Source organism: Ascaphus truei, chromosome 5, assembly GCF_040206685.1.
Source record: "Ascaphus truei isolate aAscTru1 chromosome 5, aAscTru1.hap1, whole genome shotgun sequence".
Taxonomy (NCBI): domain Eukaryota; kingdom Metazoa; phylum Chordata; class Amphibia; order Anura; family Ascaphidae; genus Ascaphus; species Ascaphus truei.
Window position 1 is genome coordinate 274,540,370 of NC_134487.1, and position 25,185 is coordinate 274,565,554.

The window sequence follows — 25,185 nt, forward strand, 5'->3', positions numbered from 1 at the left end:
ACAGGAAACACGCCGTTTGGAAAATTGCTCTAATTCATTGGTTATTGTGGCTGGCTTATCTTATGGTAACTGATGTCACACTGCCTGGGGTGGGTGGTGAGACTGATGCACTTTAAAATGGTGGACATACTGTATGTTTACATTCTGTGATTGCGGTTAGTGTTATCTTCTTTCTCCAATGAGATGCCTAGTTGGAAACATGAAACATTTCTACTTACTTAGCAAGTACGCAGGGTTTAGTGGTAACTTGATCAAGAGATCCAAGTAGCTGGGGAAGCTCATAAAACTGCATGTATGGACTGAATCTAGCTGCAGAGAAGTGTGAAATGCAAGGATCACGTGGTTTTATATACTGTATACTTAACTCTTCATGTATGTATTGTGACAAACGGCTTACTCCGGGGCTCCGTCGTTTGTCCGGGACTGTTTAGAACACGGTCTTTTAGGGTAGGTTAAATGATGAGGCGTCACGTACTGTTCCTTTAAACAGGCTATGCCTGGTTTATTCAGTCCCAGGCACTGAGACTGCCACAGTGCATACAACAGAAAACAGATCAAAACAAAAGCTGCTCATCTGAGCGATAACTTAACTTAGATATCCCTGACTCAGGGTTGGAAGTGGCTTTTCCACTCCCAACAACAAAACAAGGTACTTTTGCAGTCTTATACAAATGAACAGAAAGATTGAACCTGTTAGGGGAAGAGGCTTCTCCCCTCTGTAGTTCAGCAGCCTTCCAGCCTCCTGGCTCTTGTGGAGAGACCAGAGCAAACAGGAAAACAGTCTTACATACCTGATTCCTAATTAGCATGACAGGTGACAGAAATCAGGCAGCAGACAAACTCTGGTCTGGATCTCTCATCCCTCAGTTCCAGCGCTTGCCAAACTGTGGGATGGAGTGTATGTATTATAAGGCTGCACTCCCAGGCCAAACAGGATAGAAACTGTTTAGTATCCTGGGAGCCCTATATACGGAATTTATTACCATCCCCTGGTTTCTGTCACATATCCTCCCCCCCAGCTCAGACCTCGAGGGATGAGCGACCATGGATATTAGGGAGTGCATCCTTGACAACCCGTCAGCATTGCCATGTTTGTGCCCTGACCTGTGTTCCACAGAAAATTTAAAGGGTTGTAGGCTTAGGAACCACCTGGTCACTCTAGCATTCTTTTCCCCGTTTTGACACATCCAGGTAAGGGGTGCATGATCTGTGACCAACCGGAATTTTCTCCCCAACAGGTAGTATTTGAGCGTCTCTACAGCCCACTTTATTGCGAGACACTCTTTCTCTACTATGGAGTAATTTTTCTCCTGGGGATTTAGTTTCCTACTTAAATAAAGGATGGGGTGCTCCTCACCTTGAGACTCCTGGGAGAGTACCGCCCCCAGCCCTACCTCAGATGCGTCGGTTTGGACTACGAACTCTTTGGAGAAGTCAGGTGTGACCAACACTGGTTGGGCACAGAGAGCTTCTTTCAGGCTTCTAAAGGCTTGTTCGGTTTCGGGGGACCACTTTACCATTAGTGGTCCTCTTGCTTTTGTGAGGTCAGTTAGTGGGGTTGCCTTAGTTGCAAAATTGGGAATAAACCTTCTATAGTACCCAATTAACCCCAAAAAGGTCCTTACTTGTTTTTTTGTAACTGGCCTTGGCCAATTTTGTATCGCCTCCACTTTGAGTGTTTGGGGTTTGAGTAAACCTCTGCCAATAGAATATCCCAGATACTTGGCCTCCTCCAGACCAATAGTGCATTTAGCGGGGTTAGCAGTTAGTCCAGCAGACCGGACTGCGTCAAGCACAGCTTGGACCTTTGGAAGGTGGGATTGCCAATCTTCACTATGGATTACCACATCATCCAGGTAGGCGGCAGCATACCGAGCATGTGTTTTAAAATTTTATCCATCATTCTTTGGAATGTGGCGGGAGCTCCATGTAAGCCAAAAGGCAACACCTTATACTGAAAGAGGCCGTCTGGGGTTGAGAAGGCTGTCTTTTCTTTTGCCCTTTCTGTGAGGGGAACCTGCCAGTACCCTTTTGTTAGGTCTAGGGTTGTGAGATATCGGGCTTTGCCCAGTCTCTCTACAAGTTCATCTACCCTGGGCATAGGATAAGTATCAAATTTTGACACCGCGTTTAGTTTCCGGTAGTCATTACAAAACCTTGTTGTACCATCTGGCTTTGGGACTAAGACTATAGGGCTGTTCCACCCACTTTGGGATTCCTCAATTACACCTAGTTTTAGCATTTTTTTAACCTCTAAACTTATAGCCTTTCTTTTGGCCTCTGGGATTCGGTACGGTTTAAGGTTAACTCGGACCCCCGGTTCAGAGACTAGGTCATGTTCAATTACGCTAGTTCTACCTGGCCGTATAGAGAAGATTTCTTTGTTTCTTCTCACTAAATTCTGAACCTCTCGTTTCTGATGAACAGACAGGGTTTCAGCTATGCTAACCTCTGGGTCAGTTTCTTGATTCTCTGACGGACCTGGGGGTACTAGGGTTAACAAGACTTCTCTATCTTTCCAGGGCTTGAGTAGGTTTATATGGTAAATTTGCTCAGGTTTCCTCCTACCTGGCTGTCTTACCTTATAATTTACTTCTCCCACTCTTTCCAAGACCTCATATGGCCCATGCCATTTAGCAAGGAATTTACTCTCCACGGTGGGAACCAGAACTAGTACCCTATCACCTGGAAAAAAAATTCTGACCCTAGCACCCTTATTATACGTATTCCTCTGTGCTTCTTGAGCTTTCTCCATGTGTTCCCTCACTATGGGTAGGACTGCAGCAATGCGGTCCTGCATCTGGGCAACATGCTCTATTACACTTCTGTAAGGGGTAACCTCGTGTTCCCAAGTCTCTTTGGCTATATCCAGTAAGCCCCTTGGGTGTCGGCCATACAATAGTTCAAACGGGGAGAAGCCTGTGGATGATTGGGGAACTTCCCTAATGGCAAATAACAGGTACGGTAACAAACAATCCCAGTTTTTCCCATCTTTATCAACCGCCCGCCGTAACATGCTCTTTAAGGTTTTATTGAACCTTTCCACTAAACCATCTGTTTGTGGATGATAGACTGAGGTTCTGAGATGCTTGATTTTTAGGAGTTTACATAGCTCTTTTGTTACTTGGGACATAAATGGTGTTCCCTGGTCAGATAGAATCTCTTTAGGAATCCCGACCCGGGAAAACAGAACTACTAACTCTTTTGCTATGTTTTTAGCAGACGTGCTACGTAGGGGAACTGCCTCCGGATATCGGGTGGCATAATCTAATATTACCAATATATGCTGATGTCCCCTAGCAGACTTTATTAGGGGTCCTACTAGATCCATAGCAATCCGGTCAAATGGTACCTCTATTATGGGAAGGGGTAACAATGGGCTGCGGTACGCCTTGAACGGGGCGGTGATCTGACATTCTGGGCATGAGGAACAATAATTCGTAATTTCTGCCAGAACCCCAGGCCAATAGAAGCTTCGGAGAACCTTTTCTTTTGTCTTTTCCACCCCTAGGTGTCCCCCCAATGGATGACTATGTGCGAGGTGTAATACTACGTTACGGAATGTCCGTGGTACCAACAATTGTTTAGTTGTAACTGATTTCCTTTTATCAACCCGATATACTAGGTCGTTCTCTACCTCGAAGTAGGGGTAAGCAAGTGACCTATCTGGTTGGCCAGGAGTACTATTCTGGTCCCGTATATTTCCCCTTGCTACCGCTAATGTGGGGTCCTCCCACTGGGCCTTCTTAAAACTCCCAGGACTGACCTCTAGGTCAGCGAGGGTCTTATCCGGTTCTGGGGTGGTAAGTGTCTGCTCAACATCTTGATTTGGGGTATTCCCTACCAAAGTAGTGATGGGGAAGGGAATTTTACAGCACTCCTCCTTTTCCCCCTTCTTATTTGGGCCCTCGTCAACCTCCATTTCTGAAAAAGGGAAAGGATTTGTTTCTTCTAATACTTCGTTATGGTCCGCTATTGAACTCTGGGCGCTATTCAGAGCGGGGGACCACATTTTTAGAAAATGGGGAAAGTCGGTCCCTATTAACACATCATGTGCCAGTTTGGGTACAATACCCACCTTGAAATCTAAAGAACCAAACTCTGTTTCAAAAAAAACATCAACAGTGGAATATTCATGATTATCCCCATGTATACAACAAATTGCCACTCTTTGTGAACTGTTTCCCTGTTTCTTCTTAATGGGCAAGAGGTATTCGGACACTAGTGTGACCATGCTCCCAGAGTCAAGAAGTGCCCGAACCCTCTTACCATTAACCTTTACAAATGCCCACAGATGGTTATTCAAGGGGTCCTCTGGGCTAGGGCCCATACATTGGGACAACAGCGAATAAGGTTCCACGCTGTTGCATTGCATGGGCTCATCATTTAGTGGGCAGATTTTTGCTGTGTGGCCCCTCTCATGACAATTTACACATTTAGGTACATAGTCTGTGTCCCACTTAGAGCCTTTTCCCGGCTCCCCATGTTGGCTATTGCCCTTAGTGTGCGAACCACTGTTGCTGGTACTGCGTGAAGGTGGTCGCCGCTCTTCAGCGCCCCTTAACCCCGGTACCCTTTTACCGTCTCTGGAAGAGTCCTGGAACCTCGGGTAGTGGGGTTGCTCCACGACTGTGGGTTGCGGGTGCCCTTCTGCTGCATTGTACCTTTCTACGAGGGCCACAAGCTCATCCGCATTGTGGGGGTCACTCCGACTGACCCAACGGCGTAAGGCAGAGGGAAGTTTCCTCAAGAACTGGTCCATGACCAACCGTTCCACGATGTGGCTGGCTGAGTTGATCTCGGGTTGTAGCCACTTCCGGGCGAGGTGGATGAGGTCATACATCTGGCTTCGGGTGGCCTTATCCATCGTGAAGGACCATGCGTGAAACCTTTGGGCGCGAACAGCCGTGGTTACGCCGAGGCGGGCGAGGATCTCGAACTTCAATTTTGCATAGACGTTAGCTTCGGCTGGCTCTAGATCAAAGTAAGCCTTCTGGGGTTCGCCGCTTAGGAAGGGTGCGATTAGACCAGCCCACTCAGCTTCTGGCCATCCCTCTCTCTGTGCCGTGCGTTCAAACGTGAGAAGATAGGCTTCCACATCATCCGAGGGTCCCATCTTCTGAAGGTAGTGGCTTGCCCTGGTCATTTTCGGAACTGGGGCTGCCACTGCCAGTGGAAGGTTACTGATAGTCCCCCTCAGGATCTCGAGTTCCTGCTGTAAGCCCTGAGCGAACCGCTGTTGCTCCTCTCTCAGCAAGCGGTTTGTCTCTTGCTGGTTTGCATTCGCGTTTTGCAGGGCTTCATTCGTCAGTTGCTGGTTTGCATTCGCCTGTTGCTGGTTTGCATTCGCCTGTTGCTGGTTTGCATTAATCTCTTGCTGGGCTATTAGCAGCTGTTGCTGGGCTGCATTCGTCTGCTGCTGGTTTGCATTAGTTTCTTGCTGGGCTATTAACAGCTGTTGCTGGGTTTCATTCACGTCTTTCTGGGCAGCGACATTGCGTACCAGCGCACCCACCACGTCTTCCATCTTGTTTGCAGAGGATGAAAAAACTTTTTTTTTTTTTTTTTTCCTTTCAAAGTTCTTCAACCCGCAGACCCCCTAGTGCTCTGCCCGCATTCTCCACCATATGTGACAAACGGCTTACTCCGGGGCTCCGTCGTTTGTCCGGGACTGTTTAGAACACGGTCTTTTAGGGTAGGTTAAATGATGAGGCGTCACGTACTGTTCCTTTAAACAGGCTATGCCTGGTTTATTCAGTCCCAGGCACTGAGACTGCCACAGTGCATACAACAGAAAACAGATCAAAACAAAAGCTGCTCATCTGAGCGATAACTTAACTTAGATATCCCTGACTCAGGGTTGGAAGTGGCTTTTCCACTCCCAACAACAAAACAAGGTACTTTTGCAGTCTTATACAAATGAACAGAAAGATTGAACCTGTTAGGGGAAGAGGCTTCTCCCCTCTGTAGTTCAGCAGCCTTCCAGCCTCCTGGCTCTTGTGGAGAGACCAGAGCAAACAGGAAAACAGTCTTACATACCTGATTCCTAATTAGCATGACAGGTGACAGAAATCAGGCAGCAGACAAACTCTGGTCTGGATCTCTCATCCCTCAGTTCCAGCGCTTGCCAAACTGTGGGATGGAGTGTATGTATTATAAGGCTGCACTCCCAGGCCAAACAGGATAGAAACTGTTTAGTATCCTGGGAGCCCTATATACGGAATTTATTACCATCCCCTGGTTTCTGTCACAGTATGTATATCTTTATTTATATAGAGCCATCTATGTTCATAGCGCTTCAGAGCAGTAATACACGGGACACAATAATATAACACGTAATAGGAATAAGTGCTTTAACATAAAAGTAGACATTATGAAAAGGAGTCCCTGCCCCAAAGAGCTTACAATCTAAATGATGTTACATCAGTACATCCCCTCATTTTACAGCATTTGTGTGGAGGGGTGGGGGTCTACTTAAGATTGATTAACATCTGCAGGGCTAAGCTATTTTGATTGCAAAAATGGAACTTGGAATGACCTGTGGTTACAAAGTGAACATAGTTACATAGTAGATGAGGTTGAAAAAAGACATACGCCCATCAAGTTCAACCTATGCTAAATTTAGACAACAGATAATTTATCCTATATTTATACTTACTGTAACAGGGGATTTGTCCCTGTTCAAAAAGGTGCCTCTAATCCAGCAGTGTGGTGGTTAACTGCTGGTAGTCAATTAACCAACACCACCTGGCTGATTAGAGGTTGGTTAGAAAAGCCTGCCTTTGAGACAGGAAGAGAGATTCCTTAGTCCACAACTGGGCTGACCAAGGAAACAGACAGAGCAGAGGTTCCTGAGTCTCACAGATGAGACTGATAGAGGTATCACAGATGTCTGGAGCTCACAAGACTTCTACACCTGAATGCTGAGATAACCTGAGGAAAAGGCAGCAACCCAGGAAAGAGAGAAGCCTTCCCCCTACAACTACGAGACAGATAAGACTTTTCTTATAAGACTGATTATCTATGTCTGTCTATACACTACCGACACGCTTTATTACTCTGCGGCCAGATCCGCAAGCCGGGAGATTTCCCGGCTTGCTAGTGGCCGCCCCTCGGCGTGCCGCGCGTCATAGACGCGCGGTCATGCGTCTTCGGGAGCGTGCGCCCCCTGCACGCGCGTCCAGGGGCTCCCCGAGGGAGCCCTGGTGTCCCGCGATCGCGGGACAGCGGCAGGGGGTTCCGGGGGACCCGGCGGACCCAGCAGCGGTAGGGAGAGCGCCCCGATCGGAGGGCGCTCTTCCGCTGCTTCGGCGCGCGCCCGTCACTCTCGGGCGCGTGCCAGGCTACTGCTGCGGCCAAGAACGGGCAAATGCTCGAATAAACTTGGCCGCAGCAGTATATATATATCTAAATGTCTCTATGATTTGGGCTGGTGAATCGCTGGACTACAAGTATAAATATACTCCAACGTGGAACAGATTTTGTTTGTGGATTTTCACAGGTTTGCTGTGTTTAAAGCAACAGGCGCAATAAAGCCTTATTTAATTTCACCTTAAAACCAGTCTCAATTGCGTACCTCTGCACACATCTCTTACAGTTACATATTGATCCAGAGGAAGGCAAACAAAAAACCCCAGTGTTATATCATCCAATGATATCTCATAAGGGGAAAAATTAATTCCTTCCTGACTCCATGAATTGGCAATCGGATTACTCCCTGGATCAACATCCTTCCCATATTTACTTATTTGGTATATCCCTGTATACCTTTCCTTTCTAAAAAGATGGCCAACCTTTTTTTGAACAAATCTATTGTATCTGCCATCACAGTCTCCATGGGTAATGAATTCCACATTTTAACTGCCCTTACTGTAAAGAACCCTTTCTTTTGTTGCTGGTGAAATCTACTTTCCTCCAACCTAAAGGGATGGCCCTGAGTCCTTTGTGCTGCCCTTGGGATGAATAGTTCTTTTGAAAGCTCCTTGTACTGTCCCCGGATATATTTGTATATAGTTATCATACCCCCTCTTAGATGCCTCTTTTCTAATGTAAATAAATCTAATTTAGCTAGCCTCTCCTATACATCTAATGTATTATGCAGCCCCAGCTATTTCAAGCAGTGTTTTTGTTTTAGATAGGTGGGAAGCAGAGGGTCTCTGGAGCTGAAACAAGTTAATTTCAGTTTCAGTGACACCCTGGCTTCCCCAAAATACTTAACTCTGATGGTAACCCCCCACCGCCCCCCCATACCATCCCCTGCCAGGGACCCCTTCATAACTATTACAAAGAATAAACGGGTCCCTTGTATGGCTGCTCGTTAAATGAATGCATTTGCTCGTTAATCTTAAAAAAATATTCAGCAGTTTGTCTTGAGAAGACTAGAGGTTAGATAAAATAGTTGTGCAGCTTTTTATTAAATGTCAACTAAGCACTGTGGGAAATAATTAAAATCAGTTGGGATAGTCATTAAGTAACTTAATTATAGGAATTATACAGTATTGTAAATCTAGGCCATAATTCTGAAAAACAGGTGCAGAAAAAAAGCCCCAGATTTATCATATAAAAAATATTTATTTGGTAAATCTGCCTGCTTAGCAGTGCTGCCAACAGGGGGTAACAGATCTGTTTTTCTAGGTAAGGTAAGTGAAAGTGCACAGACATCTCCTGGCACTGTGTTGTGTGTCTCTCCCAGCGCTGTGAGGTGTGCCTCTCCCGGCGTTGTGAGGTGTGCCTCTCCCGGCGTTGTGAGGTGTGCCTCTCCCGGCGCTGTGTGGTGTGCCTCTCCTGGCACTGTGAGGTGTGCCTCTCCCGGCGCTGTGAGGTGTGCCTCTCCCGGCACTGTGAGGTGCCTCTCCCGGTGCTGTGAAGTGTGCCTCTCTGGGCTCTGTGAGGTGTGCCTCTCCCGGCGCTGTGAGGTGTGCCTCTCCCGGCGCTTTGAGGTGCATCTCCCGGCACTGTGAGGTGTGCCCCTCCCGGCACTGTGAGGTGTGCCTCTCCCGGCGCTGTGAGGTGTGCCTCTCCCAGCACTGTGAGGTGTGCCTCTCCCAGCACTGTGAGGTGTGCCCCTCCCGGCACTGTGAGGTGTGCCTCTCCCAGCACTGTGAGGTGTGCCTCTCCCGGCGCTGTGAGGTGTGCCTCTCCCAGCACTGTGAGGTGTGCCTCTCCCGGCGCTGTGAGGTGTGCCTCTCCCAGCACTGTGAGGTGTGCCTCTCCCGGCGCTGTGAGATGTGCCTCTCCCGGCGCTGTGAGGTGTGCCTCTCCCGGCGCTTTGAGGTGTGCCTCTCCCGGCACTGTGAGGTGTGCCCCTCCCGGCACTGTGAGGTGTGCCTCTCCCGGCGCTGTGAGGTGTGCCTCTCCCGGCGCTGTGAGGTGTGCCTCTCCCGGCGCTGTGAGGTGTGCCTCTCCCAGCACTGTGAGGTGTGCCTCTCCCGGCGCTGTGAGGTGTGCCTCTCCCAGCACTGTGAGGTGTGCCTCTCCCGGCACTGTGAGGTGTGCCCCTCCCGGCACTGTGAGGTGTGCCTCTCCCGGCGCTGTGAGGTGTGCCTCTCCCAGCACTGTGAGGTGTGCCTCTCCCGGCACTGTGAGGTGTGCCCCTCCCGGCACTGTGAGGTGTGCCTCTCCCAGCACTGTGAGGTGTGACTCTCCCGGCGCTGTGAGGTGTGCCTCTCCCAGCACTGTGAGGTGTGCCTCTCCCGGCGCTGTGAGATGTGCCTCTCCCGGCGCTGTGAGGTGTGCCTCTCCCGGCACTTTGAGGTGTGCCTCTCCCGGCACTGTGAGGTGTGCCTCTCCCAGTACTGTGAGGTGTGCCTCTCCCGGCTCTGTGAGGTGTGCCTCTACTGGCACTGTGATTTGTACCTCTCCCGGCACTATGCAATGTGTCTCTCTGGGCGCTGTGAGGTGTGCCTCTCCCCGCACTGTGAGATGTGCCTCTCCTGGCGCTGTGAGATGTGCCTCTCCCAGCCCTGTGAGGTGTGCCTCTCCCGGCGCTGTGAGGTGTGCCTCTCCCGGTGCTGTGAGGTGTGCCTCTCTGGGCGCTATGTGGTGTGCCTCTCCCGGGGCTATGGGATGTGCCTCTCCCGGCACTGTGAGTTGTGCCTCTCCCAGGGCTGTGAGGAGTACCTCTCCCGGCACTGTGAGTTGTGCCTCTCCCAGGGCTGTGAGGAGTATCTCTCCCGGTGCTGTGAAGTTTGTCTCTCTCGGCACTGTGAGGTGTGCCTCTCCCGGCGCTGTGAGGTGTGCCTCTCCCAGCACTGTGAGGTGTGCATCTCCTGGCGCTATGCGATGTGCCTCTCCTGGCCCTATGAGGTGAGCCACTCCTGGCCTTTAGGAGGTGTGCCTCTCCCGGTAGTGTGAGGTGTGCCTCTCCCGGTAGTGTGAGGTGTGCCTCTCCCGGTGCTGTGTGGTGTGCATCTCCCGGCGCTATGCGATGTGCCTCTCCCAGCCCTGTGAGATGTGCCTCTCCCGGCCCTATGAGATGTGCCTCTCCCGGCGCTGTAAGGTTTGCCTCTCACGGTACTGTGAGATGTGCCTCTCCCGGTACTGTGCTTTGTGCATCTCCCAGCGCTATGCGATGTGCCTCTCTGGGCGCTATGCGATGTGCCTCTCCCAGTGCTGTGAGGTGTGTCTCTCCCAGTGCTGTGAGGTGTGCCCCTCCCGGAGCTGTGCAGTGTGCCTCTCTGGGCACTGTGAGGTGTGCCCCTCCCGGAGCTGTGCGCTGTGCCTCTCTGGGCACTGTGAGGTGTGCCCCTTCTGGGGGCTGTGCGGTGTGCCTCTCTGGGCACTGTGAGGTGTGCCCCTTCTGGGGGCTGTGCGGTGTGCCTCTCTGGGGGCTTTGCGGTGTGCCTCTCTGGGGGGCTGTGCGGTGTGCCTCTCTGGGGCTGTGCGGTGTGCCTCTCTGGGGGCTGTGCGGTGTGCCTCTCTGAGGGCTGTGCGGTGTGCCTCTCTGGGGGCTGTGCGGTGTGCCTCTCTGGGGGCTGTGCGGTGTGCCTCTCTGGGGCTGTGCGGTGTGCCTCTCTGAGGGCTGTGCGGTGTGCCTCTCTGGGGGCTGTGCGGTGTGATTCTCTGGGGCCTGTGCGGTGTGCCTCTCTGAGGGCTGTGCGGTGTGCCTCTCTGGGGGCTGTGCGGTGTGCCTCTCTGGGGGCTGTGCGGTGTGCCTCTCTGGGGGCTGTGCGGTGTGCCTCTCTGGGGGCTGTGCGGTGTGCCTCTCTGGGGCTGTGCGGTGTGCCTCTCTGGGGGCTGTGCGGTGTGCCTCTCTGGGGCTGTGCGGTGTGCCTCTCTGGGGGCTGTGCGGTGTGCCTCTCTGGGGCTGTGCGGTGTGCCTCTCTGGGGGCTGTGCGGTGTGCCTCTCTGGGGGGCTGTGCGGTGTGCCTCTCTGGGGGCTGTGCGGTGTGCCTCTCTGGGGCTGTGCGGTGTGCCTCTCTGGGGCTGTGCGGTGTGCCTCTCTGGGGGCTGTGCGGTGTGCCTCTCTGGGGGCTGTGCGGTGTGCCTCTCTGGGGCTGTGCGGTGTGCCTCTCTGGGGGGCTGTGCGGTGTGCCTCTCTGGGGGCTGTGCGGTGTGCCTCTCTGGGGCTGTGCGGTGTGCCTCTCTGGGGCTGTGCGGTGTGCCTCTTTGGGGGCTGTGTGGTGTGCCTCTCTGGGGGCTGTGCGGTGTGCCTCTCTGGGGGCTGTGTGGTGTGCCTCTCTGGGGGCTGTGCGGTGTGCCTCTCTGGGCCTGTGCGGTGTGCCTCTCTGGGCCTGTGCGGTGTGCCTCTCTGGGGCTGTGCGGTGTGCCTCTCTGGGCCTGTGCGGTGTGCCTCTCTGGGGCTGTGCGGTGTGCCTCTCTGGGGCTGTGCGGTGTGCCTCTCTGGGGGCTGTGCGGTGTGCCTCTCTGGGGGCTGTGCGGTGTGCCTCTCTGGGGACTGTGTGGTGTGCCTCTCTGGGGCTGTGCGGTGTGCCTCTCTGGGGGCTGTGCGGTGTGCCTCTCTGGGGACTGTGTGGTTGCCTTTCTGGGGCTGTGCGGTGTGCCTCTCTGGGGGCTGTGCGGTGTGCCTCTCTGGGGGCTGTGTGGTTGCCTCTCTGGGGGCTGTGCGGTGTGCCTCTCTGGGGGCTGTGCGGTGTGCCTCTCTGGGGGCTGTGCGGTGTGCCTCTCTGGGGGCTGTGCGGTGTGCCTCTCTGGGGGCTGTGCGGTGTTCCTCTCTGGGCCTGTGCGGTGTGCCTCTCTGGGGCTGTGCGGTGTGCCTCTCTGGGGCTGTGCGGTGTGCCTCTCTGGGGGCTGTGCGGTGTGCCTCTCTGGGGGCTGTGCGGTGTGCCTCTCTGGGGCTGTGCGGTGTGCCTCTCTGGGAGGCTGTGCGGTGTGCCTCTCTGGGGCCTGTGCGGTGTGCCTCTCTGGGGCTGTGCGGTGTGCCTCTCTGGGCCTGTGCGGTGTGCCTCTCTGGGGCTGTGCGGTGTGCCTCTCTGGGGCTGTGCGGTGTGCCTCTCTGGGGGCTGTGCGGTGTGCCTCTCTGGGGGCTGTGCGGTGTGCCTCTCTGGGGACTGTGTGGTGTGCCTCTCTGGGGCTGTGCGGTGTGCCTCTCTGGGGCTGTGCGGTGTGCCTCTCTGGGGCTGTGCGGTGTGCCTCTCTGGGGGCTGTGCGGTGTGCCTCTCTGGGGGCTGTGTGGTTGCCTCTCTGGGGGCTGTGCGGTGTGCCTCTCTGGGGGCTGTGCGGTGTGCCTCTCTGGGGGCTGTGCGGTGTGCCTCTCTGGGGGCTGTGCGGTGTGCCTCTCTGGGCCTGTGCGGTGTGCCTCTCTGGGGGCTGTGCGGTGTGCCTCTCTGGGGGCTGTGCGGTGTGCCTCTCTGGGGCTGTGCGGTGTGCCTCTCTGGGGCTGTGCGGTGTGCCTCTCTGGGGCTGTGCGGTGTGCCTCTCTGGGAGGCTGTGCGGTGTGCCTCTCTGGGGGCTGTGCGGTGTGCCTCTCTGGGGGCTTTGCGGTGTGCCTCTCTGGGGCTGTGCGGTGTGCCTCTCTGGGGCTGTGCGGTGTGCCTCTCTGGGCCTGTGCGGTGTGCCTCTCTGGGGCTGTGCGGTGTGCCTCTCTGGGCACTGTGCGGTGTGCCTCTCTGGGGCTGTGCGGTGTGCCTCTCTGGGGCTGTGCGGTGTGCCTCTCTGAGGGCTGTGCGGTGTGCCTCTCTGGGCCTGTGCGGTGTGCCTCTCTGGGGCCGTGCGGTGTGCCTCTCTGGGGGCTGTGCGGTGTGCCTCTCTGGGGGCTGTGTGGTGTGCCTCTCTGGGGCTGTGCGGTGTGCCTCTCTGGGGGGCTGTGCGTTGTGCCTCTCTGGGGGCTGTGCGGTGTGCCTCTCTGGGGGCTGTGCGGTGTGCCTCTCTGGGGCTGTGCGGTGTGCCTCTCTGGGGGCTGTGCGGTGTGCCTCTCTGGGGGCTGTGCGGTGTGCCTCTCTGGGGCTGTGCGGTGTGCCTCTCTGGGGCTGTGCGGTGTGCCTCTTTGGGGGCTGTGCGGTGTGCCTCTCTGGGGCTGTGCGGTGTGCCTCTCTGGGGCTGTGCGGTGTGCCTCTCTGGGGGCTGTGTGGTGTGCCTCTCTGGGGGCTGTGTGGTGTGCCTCTCTGGGGCTGTGCGGTGTGCCTCTCTGGGGGCTGTGCGGTGTGTCTCTCTGGGGGGCTGTGCGGTGTGCCTCTCTGGGGCTGTGCGGTGTGCCTCTCTGGGGCTTTGCGGTGTGCCTCTCTGGGGGCTGTGCGGTGTGCCTCTCTGAGGCTGTGCGGTGTGCCTCTCTGGGCCTGTGCGGTGTGCCTCTCTGGGCCTCTGCGGTGTGCCTCTCTGGGCCTGTGCGGTGTGCCTCTCTGGGCCTGTTCGGTGTGCCTCTCTGGGGCCTGTGCGGTGTGCCTCTCTGGGGGCTGTGCGGTGTGCCTCTCTGGGCCTGTGCGGTGTGCCTCTCTGGGGGCTGTGCGGTGTGCTTCTCTGGGGGCTGTGCGGTGTGCCTCTCTGGGGGCTGTGTGGTGTGCCTCTCTGGGGGCTTTGCGGTGTGCCTCTCTGGGGGCTGTGCGGTGTGCCTCTCTGGGGCTGTGCGGTGTGCCTCTCTGGGGGCTGTGCGGTGTGCCTCTATGGGGCTGTGCGGTGTGCCTTTCTGTGGCCTGTGCGGTGTGCCTCTCTGGGGCCCGTGCGGTGTGCCTCTCTGGGAGCCGTGCGGTGTGCCTCTCTGGGCCTGTGCGGTGTGCCTCTCTGGGGGTTGTGCGGTGTGCCTCTCTGGGCCTGTGCGGTGTGCCTCTCTGGGGCCCGTGCGGTGTGCCTCTCTGGGGGCCGTGCGGTGTGCCTCTCTGGGCCTGTGCGGTGTGCCTCTCTGGGGGCCGTGCGGTGTGCCTCTCTGGGGTCTGTGCGGTGTGCCTCTCTGGGGCCGTGCGGTGTGCCTCTCTGGGCACTGTGCGGTGTGCCTCTCTGGGGCTGTGCGGTGTGCCTCTCTGGGGGCTGTGCGGTGTGCCTCTCTGGGGGCTGTGCGGTGTGCCTCTCTGGGGCCTGTGCGGTGTGCCTCTCTGGGGCCTGTGCGGTGTGCCTCTCTGGGGGCTGTGCGGTGTGCCTCTCTGGGGCCTGTGCGGTGTGCCTCTCTGGGGCTGTGCGGTGTGCCTCTCTGGGGGCTGTGCGGTGTGCCTCTCTGGGGGGCTGTGCGGTGTGCTTCTCTGGGCCTGTGCGGTGTGCCTCTCTGGGGGGCTGTGCGGTGTGCCTCTCTGTGGCCTGTGCGGTGTGCCTCTATGGGGCTGTGCGGTGTGCCTCTCTGGGGCTGTGCGGTGTGCCTCTCTGGGGCTGTGCGGTGTGCCTCTCTGGGGGCCGTGCGGTGTGCCTCTCTGGGGCCCGTGCGGTGTGCCTCTCTGGGGGGCTGTGCGGTGTGCCTCTCTGGGGCTGTGCGGTGTGCCTCTCTGGGGGCTGTGCGGTGTGCCTCTCTGGGGGCTGTGCGGTGTGCCTCTCTGGGAGCTGTGCGGTGTGCCTCTCTGGGGGCTGTGCGGTGTGCCTCTCTGGGGCTGTGCGGTATGCCTTTCTGGGGGCTGTGCGGTGTGCCTCTCTGGGGGGCTGTGTGGTGTGCCTCTCTGGGGCTGTGCGGTATGCCTCTCTGTGGGCTGTGCGGTGTGCCTCTCTGGGGCTGTGCAGTGTGCCTCTCTGCGGGCTGTGCGGTGTGCCTTTCTGGGGGCTGTGTGGTGTGCCTCTCTGGGGGGCTGTGCGGTGTTCCTCTCTGGGGGCTTTGCGGTGTGCCTCTCTGGGGGCTGTGCGGTGTGCCTCTCTGGGGGCTGTGTGGTGTGCCTCTCTGGGAGCTGTGCGGTGTGCCTCTCTGGGGGCTGTGCGGTGTGCCTCTCTGGGGGCTGTGCGGTGTGCCTCTCTGGGGCCTGTGCGGTGTGCCTCTCTGGGGGCTGTGCGGTGTGCCTCTCTGGGGGCTGTGCGGTGTGCCTCTCTGGGGGCTGTGTGGTGTGCCTCTCTGGGGGCTGTGTGGTGTGCCTCTCTGGGGGCTGTGTGGTGTGCCTCTCTGGGGGCTGTGTGGTGTGCCTCTCTGGGGCTGTGCGGTGTGCCTCTCTGGGGGCTGTGCGGTGTGCCTCTCTGGGGGCTGTGCGGTGTGCCTTTCTGGGGGCTCTGCGGTGTGCCTCTCTGGGGGGCTGTGCGGTGTGCCTCTCTGGGGGCTGTGCGGTGTGCCTCTCTGGGGGCTGTGCGGTGTGCCTCTCTGGGGCTGTGCGGTGTGCCTCTCTGGGGGCTGTGCGGTGTGCCTCTCTGGGGGCTGTGCGTTTGCCTCTACAGGCGTTGTACGGTGTGCCTCTCCGGGGCACTATGCAGTGTGTCTCTCTGTTTACCAAATAAGCCTCTAGTACACTCACCACCCATTTATTGATAGACTGCAAAGGTGGAAGCCTTGTTTTCTGCCAAATCATGTACCCTGAATCATCTTGTGGTAGCACTGTTCCCTTTTTAACCCTCTTTCCTGCTTTTCACGCTGGCCGTTTTGAAGAACTGGGCAGCGAAGAAACATTCCTTTGCAAAAACTGATATGTACACAATTCTTCTTTTTTTGCCTTCATACAGCAAACAGCCTTGAAAGGACACAGCTGTGTGGGAGGGACGCATTCTGCCTTCAGCAACAGAGAATAGCTGCTCGGCATTGTTAGATCCACGCTCGTGTTGGGACAGGCACAAGGATCAGCTGTGTATTATTTACTGAGCAGCACCTTTCACCAGAGGTTGTTGTGCTGTTCTCTGTGTGAAAGAGAGCCAGAAATCTCAGGGCTTAGCCTATTTTACACAGGAGGCGCCATCATTGCCAACTTAAAAACCAATCCTTCATGGTACAATATTTACCGTCCCATACAAACCGAAGGAGTGTCAGGATTGCAGGCACTGTGTGCAGGCAATAGCGTTGCCTAACCTCAAACATGTTCCTTCACCGAACAAATAAACCATCATTTAGTGCCCAAAGTGCCAATCTCGTCTCTCTTTCTGCCCTCTGCTACTCCTGTAAACTCGTTTGACTTCAGATTGTAAACGGCAGGAAGCATAGACGTGCATACAGTATCTATCAGTATGTGCCAGTATTGTTACTGCATGTTAGCGGTTTTTAGTCCCATAGCACTGGGCTGCAAAACTATTTGGCACCTTATAAAGAAATTATAATGATTATGACCATCCCGTTTCTTTGTCAGTTTCTCTGCTATCTCTGTTCATGTCTTGATATGTGCTAGAAAGAAATTGCAGTATTGGGAAAGTCCAGGAAGCTGCCTGAATGTAACCCACCCCCCAACCACGCTAAACACTGGCATTTACCCCTTCATACCCCAAACCAGGGGGCGATCAACTCCAGTCCCCGAGCCCCCCCAACAGATCAGGTTTTGAGGGACTGATTGAGCCACCCGTGATGAAGCAGACATATCCCGAAAACCTGACCTGTTGGGGGGGGGGGGGGGAGCTTGAGAACTGGAGTTGGATACCCCTGCCTCAAACTGTTGTGGCAATTATGCAGTCTAATGCTTGGGATTGTTGGACAGTAAAGCAAAAAGCAAAAACGTAAAAAATGTGGGGTTAGATGTGCTCTCTACGCAAGATATGTGTGGGGACATCAGTATTGGTCAGTTTCTTCATTTCACATCTTTTCCCCCCACTTGCAAATGTCAAAAATGTGCTACAAGTGCACAAAAGTTGTAACAATACATGGAGGCCAATAACCCCTCTGCTATACATGGCGATAAATTATTTGTCCTTGAGGACTACACCCTCTGTTTTGCTATAGCTGTTCAAGCAGTTCAGATACAGTATCATCTGTCATTTTAATTGCTAAAACGCATAAGAAGAAGGTAGCACAAAGATAATTGATGCAGCTTTGGAGTTTTTTTTTTCTTCATCACAATGACTTTTCCCACTGCCAATACAATTAACTCTTGTACTGCTGGATGGCCTGCACGTTGCTGTGTTTTCTTGTGAAAAGCCTCCTGCTCCTTTCCTCGTTTCTCTTCTTGGTACTTGTCATGTGCGTAATCCTTTTGACTCGTCAGCAAGAATGTGAGTCTTAGGAACAAAAGCCTGCAGGATTTGTGTCAGAAGGAGAAACCTCTGGCAGGCTGGGTCTTGTTCCCCATATGTAAAGGTTACAGTCTGCAGCACACAAACCCAACCTGCTAAGTGTACTTACAAGTAACGAGGCCACATAAGATAATGGTAGGGGAGTCGTGGCTTAGCAAAACGTCTCAAACCCACCAAGGGAATACAGCCAAAATCACACCGGCTTATCACATCACCGGACGTAGTATGTACCATGTGCCAGGGATACTTTTTCCCACACGCTAAAAAGTAAGTACCATTAAGAATAGTCACCTGTTCTCACAAGTCTTGTACCCTGGAGTTCTAAGAACACGCCACGGCCAGAAGTACATTTTTAAATAGTTATTTTGCTCTGCAATAAATTCTTCAGTAAAAAAAGATAGGAGCTATGTATCAAGTGCTAACATGGGGCGACATTGAAGCTAATAAAATCATGTTGAGCAATTTTTCAGTTTGTGGTTTGGGGAGTGCTTATATGACGCAGTAATAGTATTTAGGGAGGCGTCACATGGTGCCCAGATTTATCAAAAGTTGCTCAAAATGCTGTGCCTTTCTTTTACCAGCGACAAAAAATATCTGCAAGATCTGGGGTGATTATAAACCTTTTCTGTAAAAAGATCTGCTTCAAATGTAAGCCACATGATTTCTTCCATTTAAAGTTCTGCAAACAAAAAAAATGTGTTGGGATGCACTTTTCCAGGGCTTATTCCTTCTCCTCTTTTAATATGACTATCGCTTCCTCTTAATTTCTGTTAAATAATTTGTCGTGTAAATGGCTGTACTGGAAGAGAGCAGCCAATTTGACCAATGTGTAATGGTCAAAGTGCTGTGCACATGAATGAGGACATTGTGCATTTTACATTGAAAAAACGAATATCGATAGATAGAATTCTTCCACCATTGACATTAACAGTCTACATTCCCTCTGGAAAAATGACTCTCTAAAAGTAATTCATGACCATATTATCCACAAATCGCCCAACCTTTGGAAAACCCTACTGCTGTTAAAAAAAAAATCAGATCATTGAACAAGCACCAAATAGCTTGATTCTTGTTTTGTGAAAATAATGAACCCTTGTACATATTTAGATGTGAGGTTGTTGGCTCTTCACTGCTACTTACCTGTGGAAGGGTTCAATATGAAGAATCCCTGACCATTCCCATTGGAGAAGTGGAAGGAAAGCTTGCCAGTAGAAATAGAGTCATCATCCCAGGCATTCAGTTGAAGGACAGATACATTAGGGGGTGAGTTCTCCATTACTGAGGCATAGAAAACAACCTGGGACAGCTGGGGGATGTTATCATTGACATCTGTAACTTCAATGTAAACCTCGGCAACCGAAGAAAGAGGAACGGAGCCCAAGTCACTGGCATAAATAGTCAACCAGTAATGGGAAACGAATTCCCTGTCCAGGGGAACCGCAGTCCGGATGGTACCTAAGAATTAAAATTATTGTTAGTATTATTTGGTGCTTGCGAAACATAACTAAAACAAACATTTTGCCAATGTTACATTCTTGAAAACGAGAGGTAACTCTCAATGTATTACTTCCTGGTAAAATATTTTATAAATAAATAAATAATAAATAAATGGCACTATTCTGATTGGGTTAGTAATGCTTTTGGCCACATTCTCTAGAAAGAAGGGTGGGGGGTATGGGGGGCATTAAGGAGAAGGCCATAGGCAAGAGGGACAGAGGTGAGAAGTGGCTTAGGGTAATACATTGAGATTGGGGCTGTGGAATAAAGCCTGTACGGTGGGTGGAGCTCATTTTCCCAGAACAAACTGGAGACTGTAGTCTTTTAATTATATACTACTTTTATTAGAAGCTTTCACCAGAAATCAGATGATTACATTTATCCACCACGCAGTGCAAGACTTTCAACAATTACGCACACACTTCCAGCCCAAAGCCCCATTCATACACATATGGTGCCGCACACACAGCTACAAGCACATTCATACATAGAACAGCACTAGCGAGAGCTATGGTATGGCCCTCTCAGCATCTGTCCCTCTAAGTTCTTAAGAGAACTTCTTCGATGTTCCATTTCCTTTTCACACACAACAAATTGTAATTATATGTTCACATTAAGCATAAAATACCAATTACCTGTCTCTGCATCAATACTGAAGACCGAGAGGTCTGTCCCATCCTTGATTGAGTACTGTATCTCTCCATCTTTGCCTTTATCTCCATCCTGTGCTGTAACTGCAAGCACTCGTGTTCCAGGTGGAGAGTTTTCTGGCACAGACCCATGGAACACAAATGATTGAAAGTAAGGTGGCTGCAGATTCTCATTGACATCCAGCACTGCTACCTCCATGTGGCACACTGAGGAATGGGAGAATGGATGGCCGGCATCTGTAGCTCTGACGGTCAAATTGTAGAATGACTTTTTCTCAAAATCAAGTTCCTTTTCTAGAATCAAAGCCCCCGTTAATTTCTCAACCCGGAATATACCATGCTCATCATTGACAAGGGTATATGACACTTCTCCATTGGTGCCAGTGTCTGAGTCTAGAGCCTCCACAAAAAATAGAACTGTTCCTAAGGGAAGATCTTCTGGAGCCTTTACAGTGGCTGTTATGGGTCTGCACTGTGGAGCATTGTCATTAACATCCTCCAACGTCACAACAACATCAGTGACAGAATAAAGTTGTCGATCTTTCTTAGGTTGATCTCTGGCCTCTATTTTCAGCTTGTACTTAGACAACAACTCTCTGTCCAATGTGCCTGTGACTTTTATTTCCCCTGTGATACTGTCAATTGTAAATGTATCTGTGGGTGTTAGGAGTGAGTACCTCAATCTGCCATTGTCCTCCATATCAGCATCATTTGCTTTCACCTTAAGGACAGCACTGCCTATTTTAGCATCCTCTGGTAATGCAACACAGTATCCAGATGGTGGAAATTGGGGGGCATTATCATTTGCATCCAACAAATTTACAGCTAAAAGCTTCCAAGAGGACTTCTGTGGGGTTCCAAGATCATACACTGTAATGTTGAGAACATAGAAGCTTGTGGTTTCATGATCTAACGGTGAGGAGACAATCAGCTTCCCGGTCTCCATGTCCATGGAAAAGCAGCCATCATCTGTTCCCTCTGAGATCACATAGACCAGTTGGCCATTAAAACCTGTATCAGCATCAATAGCAGATATTTGAGTGATGGAAGAATTGACTGGAGTGTCTTCAATCACATCAATGGATATGGGGAAACTGTCATCAAACTGGGGGGTATGACTGTTTATAAGGTAGACATTAAAGGAGTTATCTTCCTCATAACCTAGGTCTTGAGAGTGAGACCCAAGTGAGTCTATAATGGTAGCAGCTAATTTTTTTAGCACCCCAGTCTCCTCGCATTGTACAGATACTGGAACACCCTCGCCTGATAATGTGATGTTAACTACAGTGGGCACTGCGTTATTTTCTCTGTCATTAGCACTAATAACAAGTGGGTAAAAGGAAGGCTGTGAATCTGGTAGATCATAAAAAGTATCTCTAAGTGTTATTACACCAGAGGTAGGATCTAATTTGAATTTATGTAGCTCGTTGCCAGATAGGATCTCATATTGTACATGTTGAAGCTCATCTATATCTACTGCTGAAAGGGCAGCCAATTTTGCCCCAATGGGGAGGTCTCTTGGAATGCTTATGTTGCAGTTTACTTTCTCAAACATTGGGGGGTTGTCATTCAGATTGTTTAAGATAAGGGAGATATAAACCTGGGTCTGTTGCCGGAAAGGAGACCCCCAGTCGGAGGCCCAAACCCGTAGGTGATACCACCGTTGAGTCAACTCATAGTCAAGCACCTTAGAAGTGGTGATAACACCGGAGAACTGGTCTATTATAAAGGGGGCATTTTGAGGACTTGCCAGTGTATAGGTAACAATGCCATTATTTCCCAGGTCAGCATCACTGGCACTAACCTGTAAGATTCTTGTTCCTTCCGGGGCATTTTCATTAAATGTCCCATGGTATGAAGAGTGTGTGAAGATTGGGGGATGGTTATTGCAATCTATGATGTCAACAATAACTGTGGCAGAAATCTGCCCATGAAGGACTCTCACCTCCAATTGATATTGAGATTGATCTTTAATATCCATGTGTCTGCTGGTGACGATTAGACCCGTGTGGGGGATGATTTTGAAGCTGTCTGTTGGAATTTTGAAGTAATAACTCCTAGTGGGAACTGCAGGAATAATTTTCACCAGTGTAACATGGCTCCCTGGAGGGGCACATTCACTTATCTGGACCTTGTAAAGCTCCCGTTCAAATCGTGCCAAGGCATATTTCCATGGGGGTATGTAAATTGATTGCAGTGGAGAATATATTGGTGGTCTGCCCTTGTCTTTCGCACGAAGACTGAGATTAAAACCGTGTGGATTTTCCAACCAGTTAATCTGTGCAGTAGACACAACTGTAAATTCATTTTTCCCCACATAAGACCGTACAACTTTGAAATATCCTAAAGGATCTCCAGCCACAATTTCCACAGAATCTAGACTGCATTCTGGATCTTCTGAGTCCATGATCATAGTGACATAAAGGAGACTGTCAGATGAATCTGGTATGGCTGTTGTTACAGATGCAATGAAAGGAGCCTTTTTAATAGCTGGCTCCACCAGGACCTCCAGAGAAGCCAAATTCCCAAAGCCATCGCCCACTGAAATTTTTCTCATGCGATCAACTGCTAAAATATCAAGTTTATGGAGAGCTCTCTGGGTTGCATTCAGTCTCCCAACCAACATGACAATACCACTCGTTGGATGAATACAGAAGAATGGGGACTTGGTGTTAAAGGAGTAGTAAAACATAGCATTCTGGCCCAAATCAGCATCAGTGGCACTTATTTTTCCAAGAACTGTTTTAAGAGGAGCATCTTCCTTTATTGTAAATCTGTAGGAGGTGGGTAAGAAGAGTGGCCTCAAGTCATTTGTGTCCAAAATTTGAATGATAACCTTAGTCTGGACCTCATGCTCCAAAGACTTCTCTGCGGCATGAATGATCAGCTGATAATTCTCTTTGACCTCTCTGTTCAAACCGGCTGTATTGCCACTCCGTGTTCTTATTCGCAAAAAGCAGAAATCTCCAACTACCAGCTCCTCTGCCTTAAAGAGGCCAGTGGTATCTCCTGAAAGGATACGATACTTTACTGTCCATCGAGGGTCCTTAAGGTAAACACCCATCTTAACTTGGCTCATCAAATAGGTCTTTGGAGCAGAGTTCTCATAGATGGTTGCATGGTATATTCCCTGGGTGAAGTTGAAAGGTGAAGAATATTCATTGTTTGAACCTTCTTGGCAAGCCATGTAGTGCAGCAACAATATGACAAGGCTAAGAGTTTCTGTCCTGGTGAAACAGACCATTGTGTGACTTCTCCCTAAACAGAGGCAAAAACAGGTCATATAACATTATCTGCATACACCCAGACATTGTAACAGTACAGTAAGTCTATTGCTGTCTCTTAAGTCAATTTATAAGATTCATAAAATACTGTATACAGTAATTTCAGCTGAATTACCTGTTTTGGACAATTAAAGTAATGAGAGCTATTTAATAACTGCATTTTGAGAAACTAGTGGAGTGAATAAGTCATATAGCATATTCTGGAATAATTGTTTACATATCAGGATAATTTGATTGTCACAATGTCTTGAAAAAATATCAGGTAAGTCATTACAGTTTATCCAGTAAAGCAAGCACGCGCAAAAATAACAAAAGTAGATGTATATTTTAAACATAAACATTTTGGTCCCCAAAGGTATCTTCATCTCAAGACCTCTGGGGGTAATGAAGGGTTCATCATGCTATTTATTTTAAATGTATTCTATTGTATTCCATGCAGTCTAAAGGACATTCATATTACTAAGTGTGCCTTTCATACTGTATATATATTTGCATGTGGATACAATGACATACAGTATATGAGTAATATATTCAAAGAAGAGTACAGAATTATTTTGTTCTCAGATCTCCTTGATCGCATTGGTGATTTCACCGAAGGTACCAACTGTCTTTTTGATCATGCAGACATTATACATTCCTAGTTCCAGCTCCTCTTTGTAGGTAATAGTTGTAAATTGGGTATTAATAACCATACCCGGCCCACACCTATTGCAGACGAGAAGGACTTGTTTTACCCAACCCATTGAGGCCTGTTAATGGTTTAATGCTCCTCCCATGTGCTCCTTTAATACCTTTGCTATTGGCCTGCATTAGAAATGTATACCCACTTAGCACTGGAGCTGCTGGTATTGAGATCTGAGTGGTTACGGCTATTAGGCTTTGTCCATAGTGCAGGATACGGCGTGAGCTACGTCGGTCGCTGAAACAAACACTAGGACACCAATGCATATGCGCATAGTGTGCGTGCGCTAGTGCATGCACATGCACTACAGGGAGAGCGTAGCTTCGCAATACAAACAAGTTTGAATTTGAAGCGCGACGCCGGGAGGAGGGAGCACGTAAGCTAGCGCGTACCACTATGGACGCTGCCTTACAACCCATAGAAGGCTGTGCACAAAAATTATATTTTTCTATCAGAATAAATCTAAAGTGGTCAAATTAAAGGGCCTAATTAGGTGTCACTCTCCTCAATGGTTAATACTTCACTCATAGGCAATATGGCAAAATTCATACTCATAGGGGGTTATTCATTAAATCACTGTCGCGGCTTATTGCATAACCTCATAGAATCTGTTCAAAGCATTAATGCTGCATTGATCCACTTCAATGTACTATACATAGTCATGGTGGCAAAATAATGATACAGAATTGCACTTGGCCATAAACTATAGAATGGATTTCCAGTGGAGTCAAATCTTTCAGCCATGTAATGTTTTCTGTACCATTTTAATGGTTCCGTCTCACGCACGAACAAGTAGAACTTTTGGCAGTCATGTTTGGTCGGTTAAAACTGGGTATTGATATATTTTGATGAATTGTAAAAACACATTTTTAGTTATTTTGGCTAAAAAAGTGACAAAAACCCTCCACCATATAGCATACAGCAGGGGTGAGCAAGCTTTTCAGTTCGTACCCCCCTGTCGGCGCTCCCCCTGGCCTGCGCCGCGTTGTCATGGCGACGTGTCACTGAAGAGTGGGCTAGGAGCAGGTAAGGGAAGTTGCAGAGGCCTCACGCCCCCCCCCCCCCCCCGGGCATTTAGTTTATATGCCTGGGGGAAGAGAGCAGGGCCTCTGCAACCACCGCCCCCCCCCATGAAAATCCCCCACCACCCACGCACCCCTGGCATACAGAAAATAAAAAGACCACTTGCGAGCACATTCACATGTCTGAGACAGGTCGGCAACCCTGCTTTTCACTATTAACACCTAGTATACAGTGCTTCCCCTGCAGCAAGGGACTCTGGGATATAACATGCAAATGAGCACACATAAGCTTATGCCTACCGTATTACACAGCGTTTCAACACACCCTGGGATAAAGAGGGGCATGGCCAGTAACCCTACTCACAGGTAGATTATTTTGCACTTTTGGGCCTCCTCAGAGTGAGGCGGGTTACAGTATACTGACTTGGCAATTTGAAGCTGGTATAGGTTTCAACCACACATTATATAAGTTATGGGGGCTAAAAAAGTGACAAAACCCCTCCCCCGTAGAGTGTACAGCAAATAAAAATATCACCTGTGAGCACATTCAC

The 25,185-nt window shown here is 50.9% G+C and overlaps 1 protein-coding gene across 1 annotated transcript in view; it reads right to left on the reverse strand.

Annotated features, from left to right (window-relative positions):
* FAT2 (FAT atypical cadherin 2) overlaps positions 1-25,185 on the reverse strand; it is a 116,411-nt gene that overhangs the window by 56,827 nt on the left and 34,399 nt on the right. The window contains exons 2-3 of the mRNA XM_075602129.1: positions 19,632-22,904; positions 18,640-18,954 (exon numbers count right to left, since the gene is read on the reverse strand). Of these exons, the coding sequence (XP_075458244.1) occupies positions 18,640-18,954; positions 19,632-22,890 (3,574 nt within the window). The 5' untranslated portion in view covers positions 22,891-22,904. The remainder of the gene's footprint in view (positions 1-18,639; positions 18,955-19,631; positions 22,905-25,185) is intronic.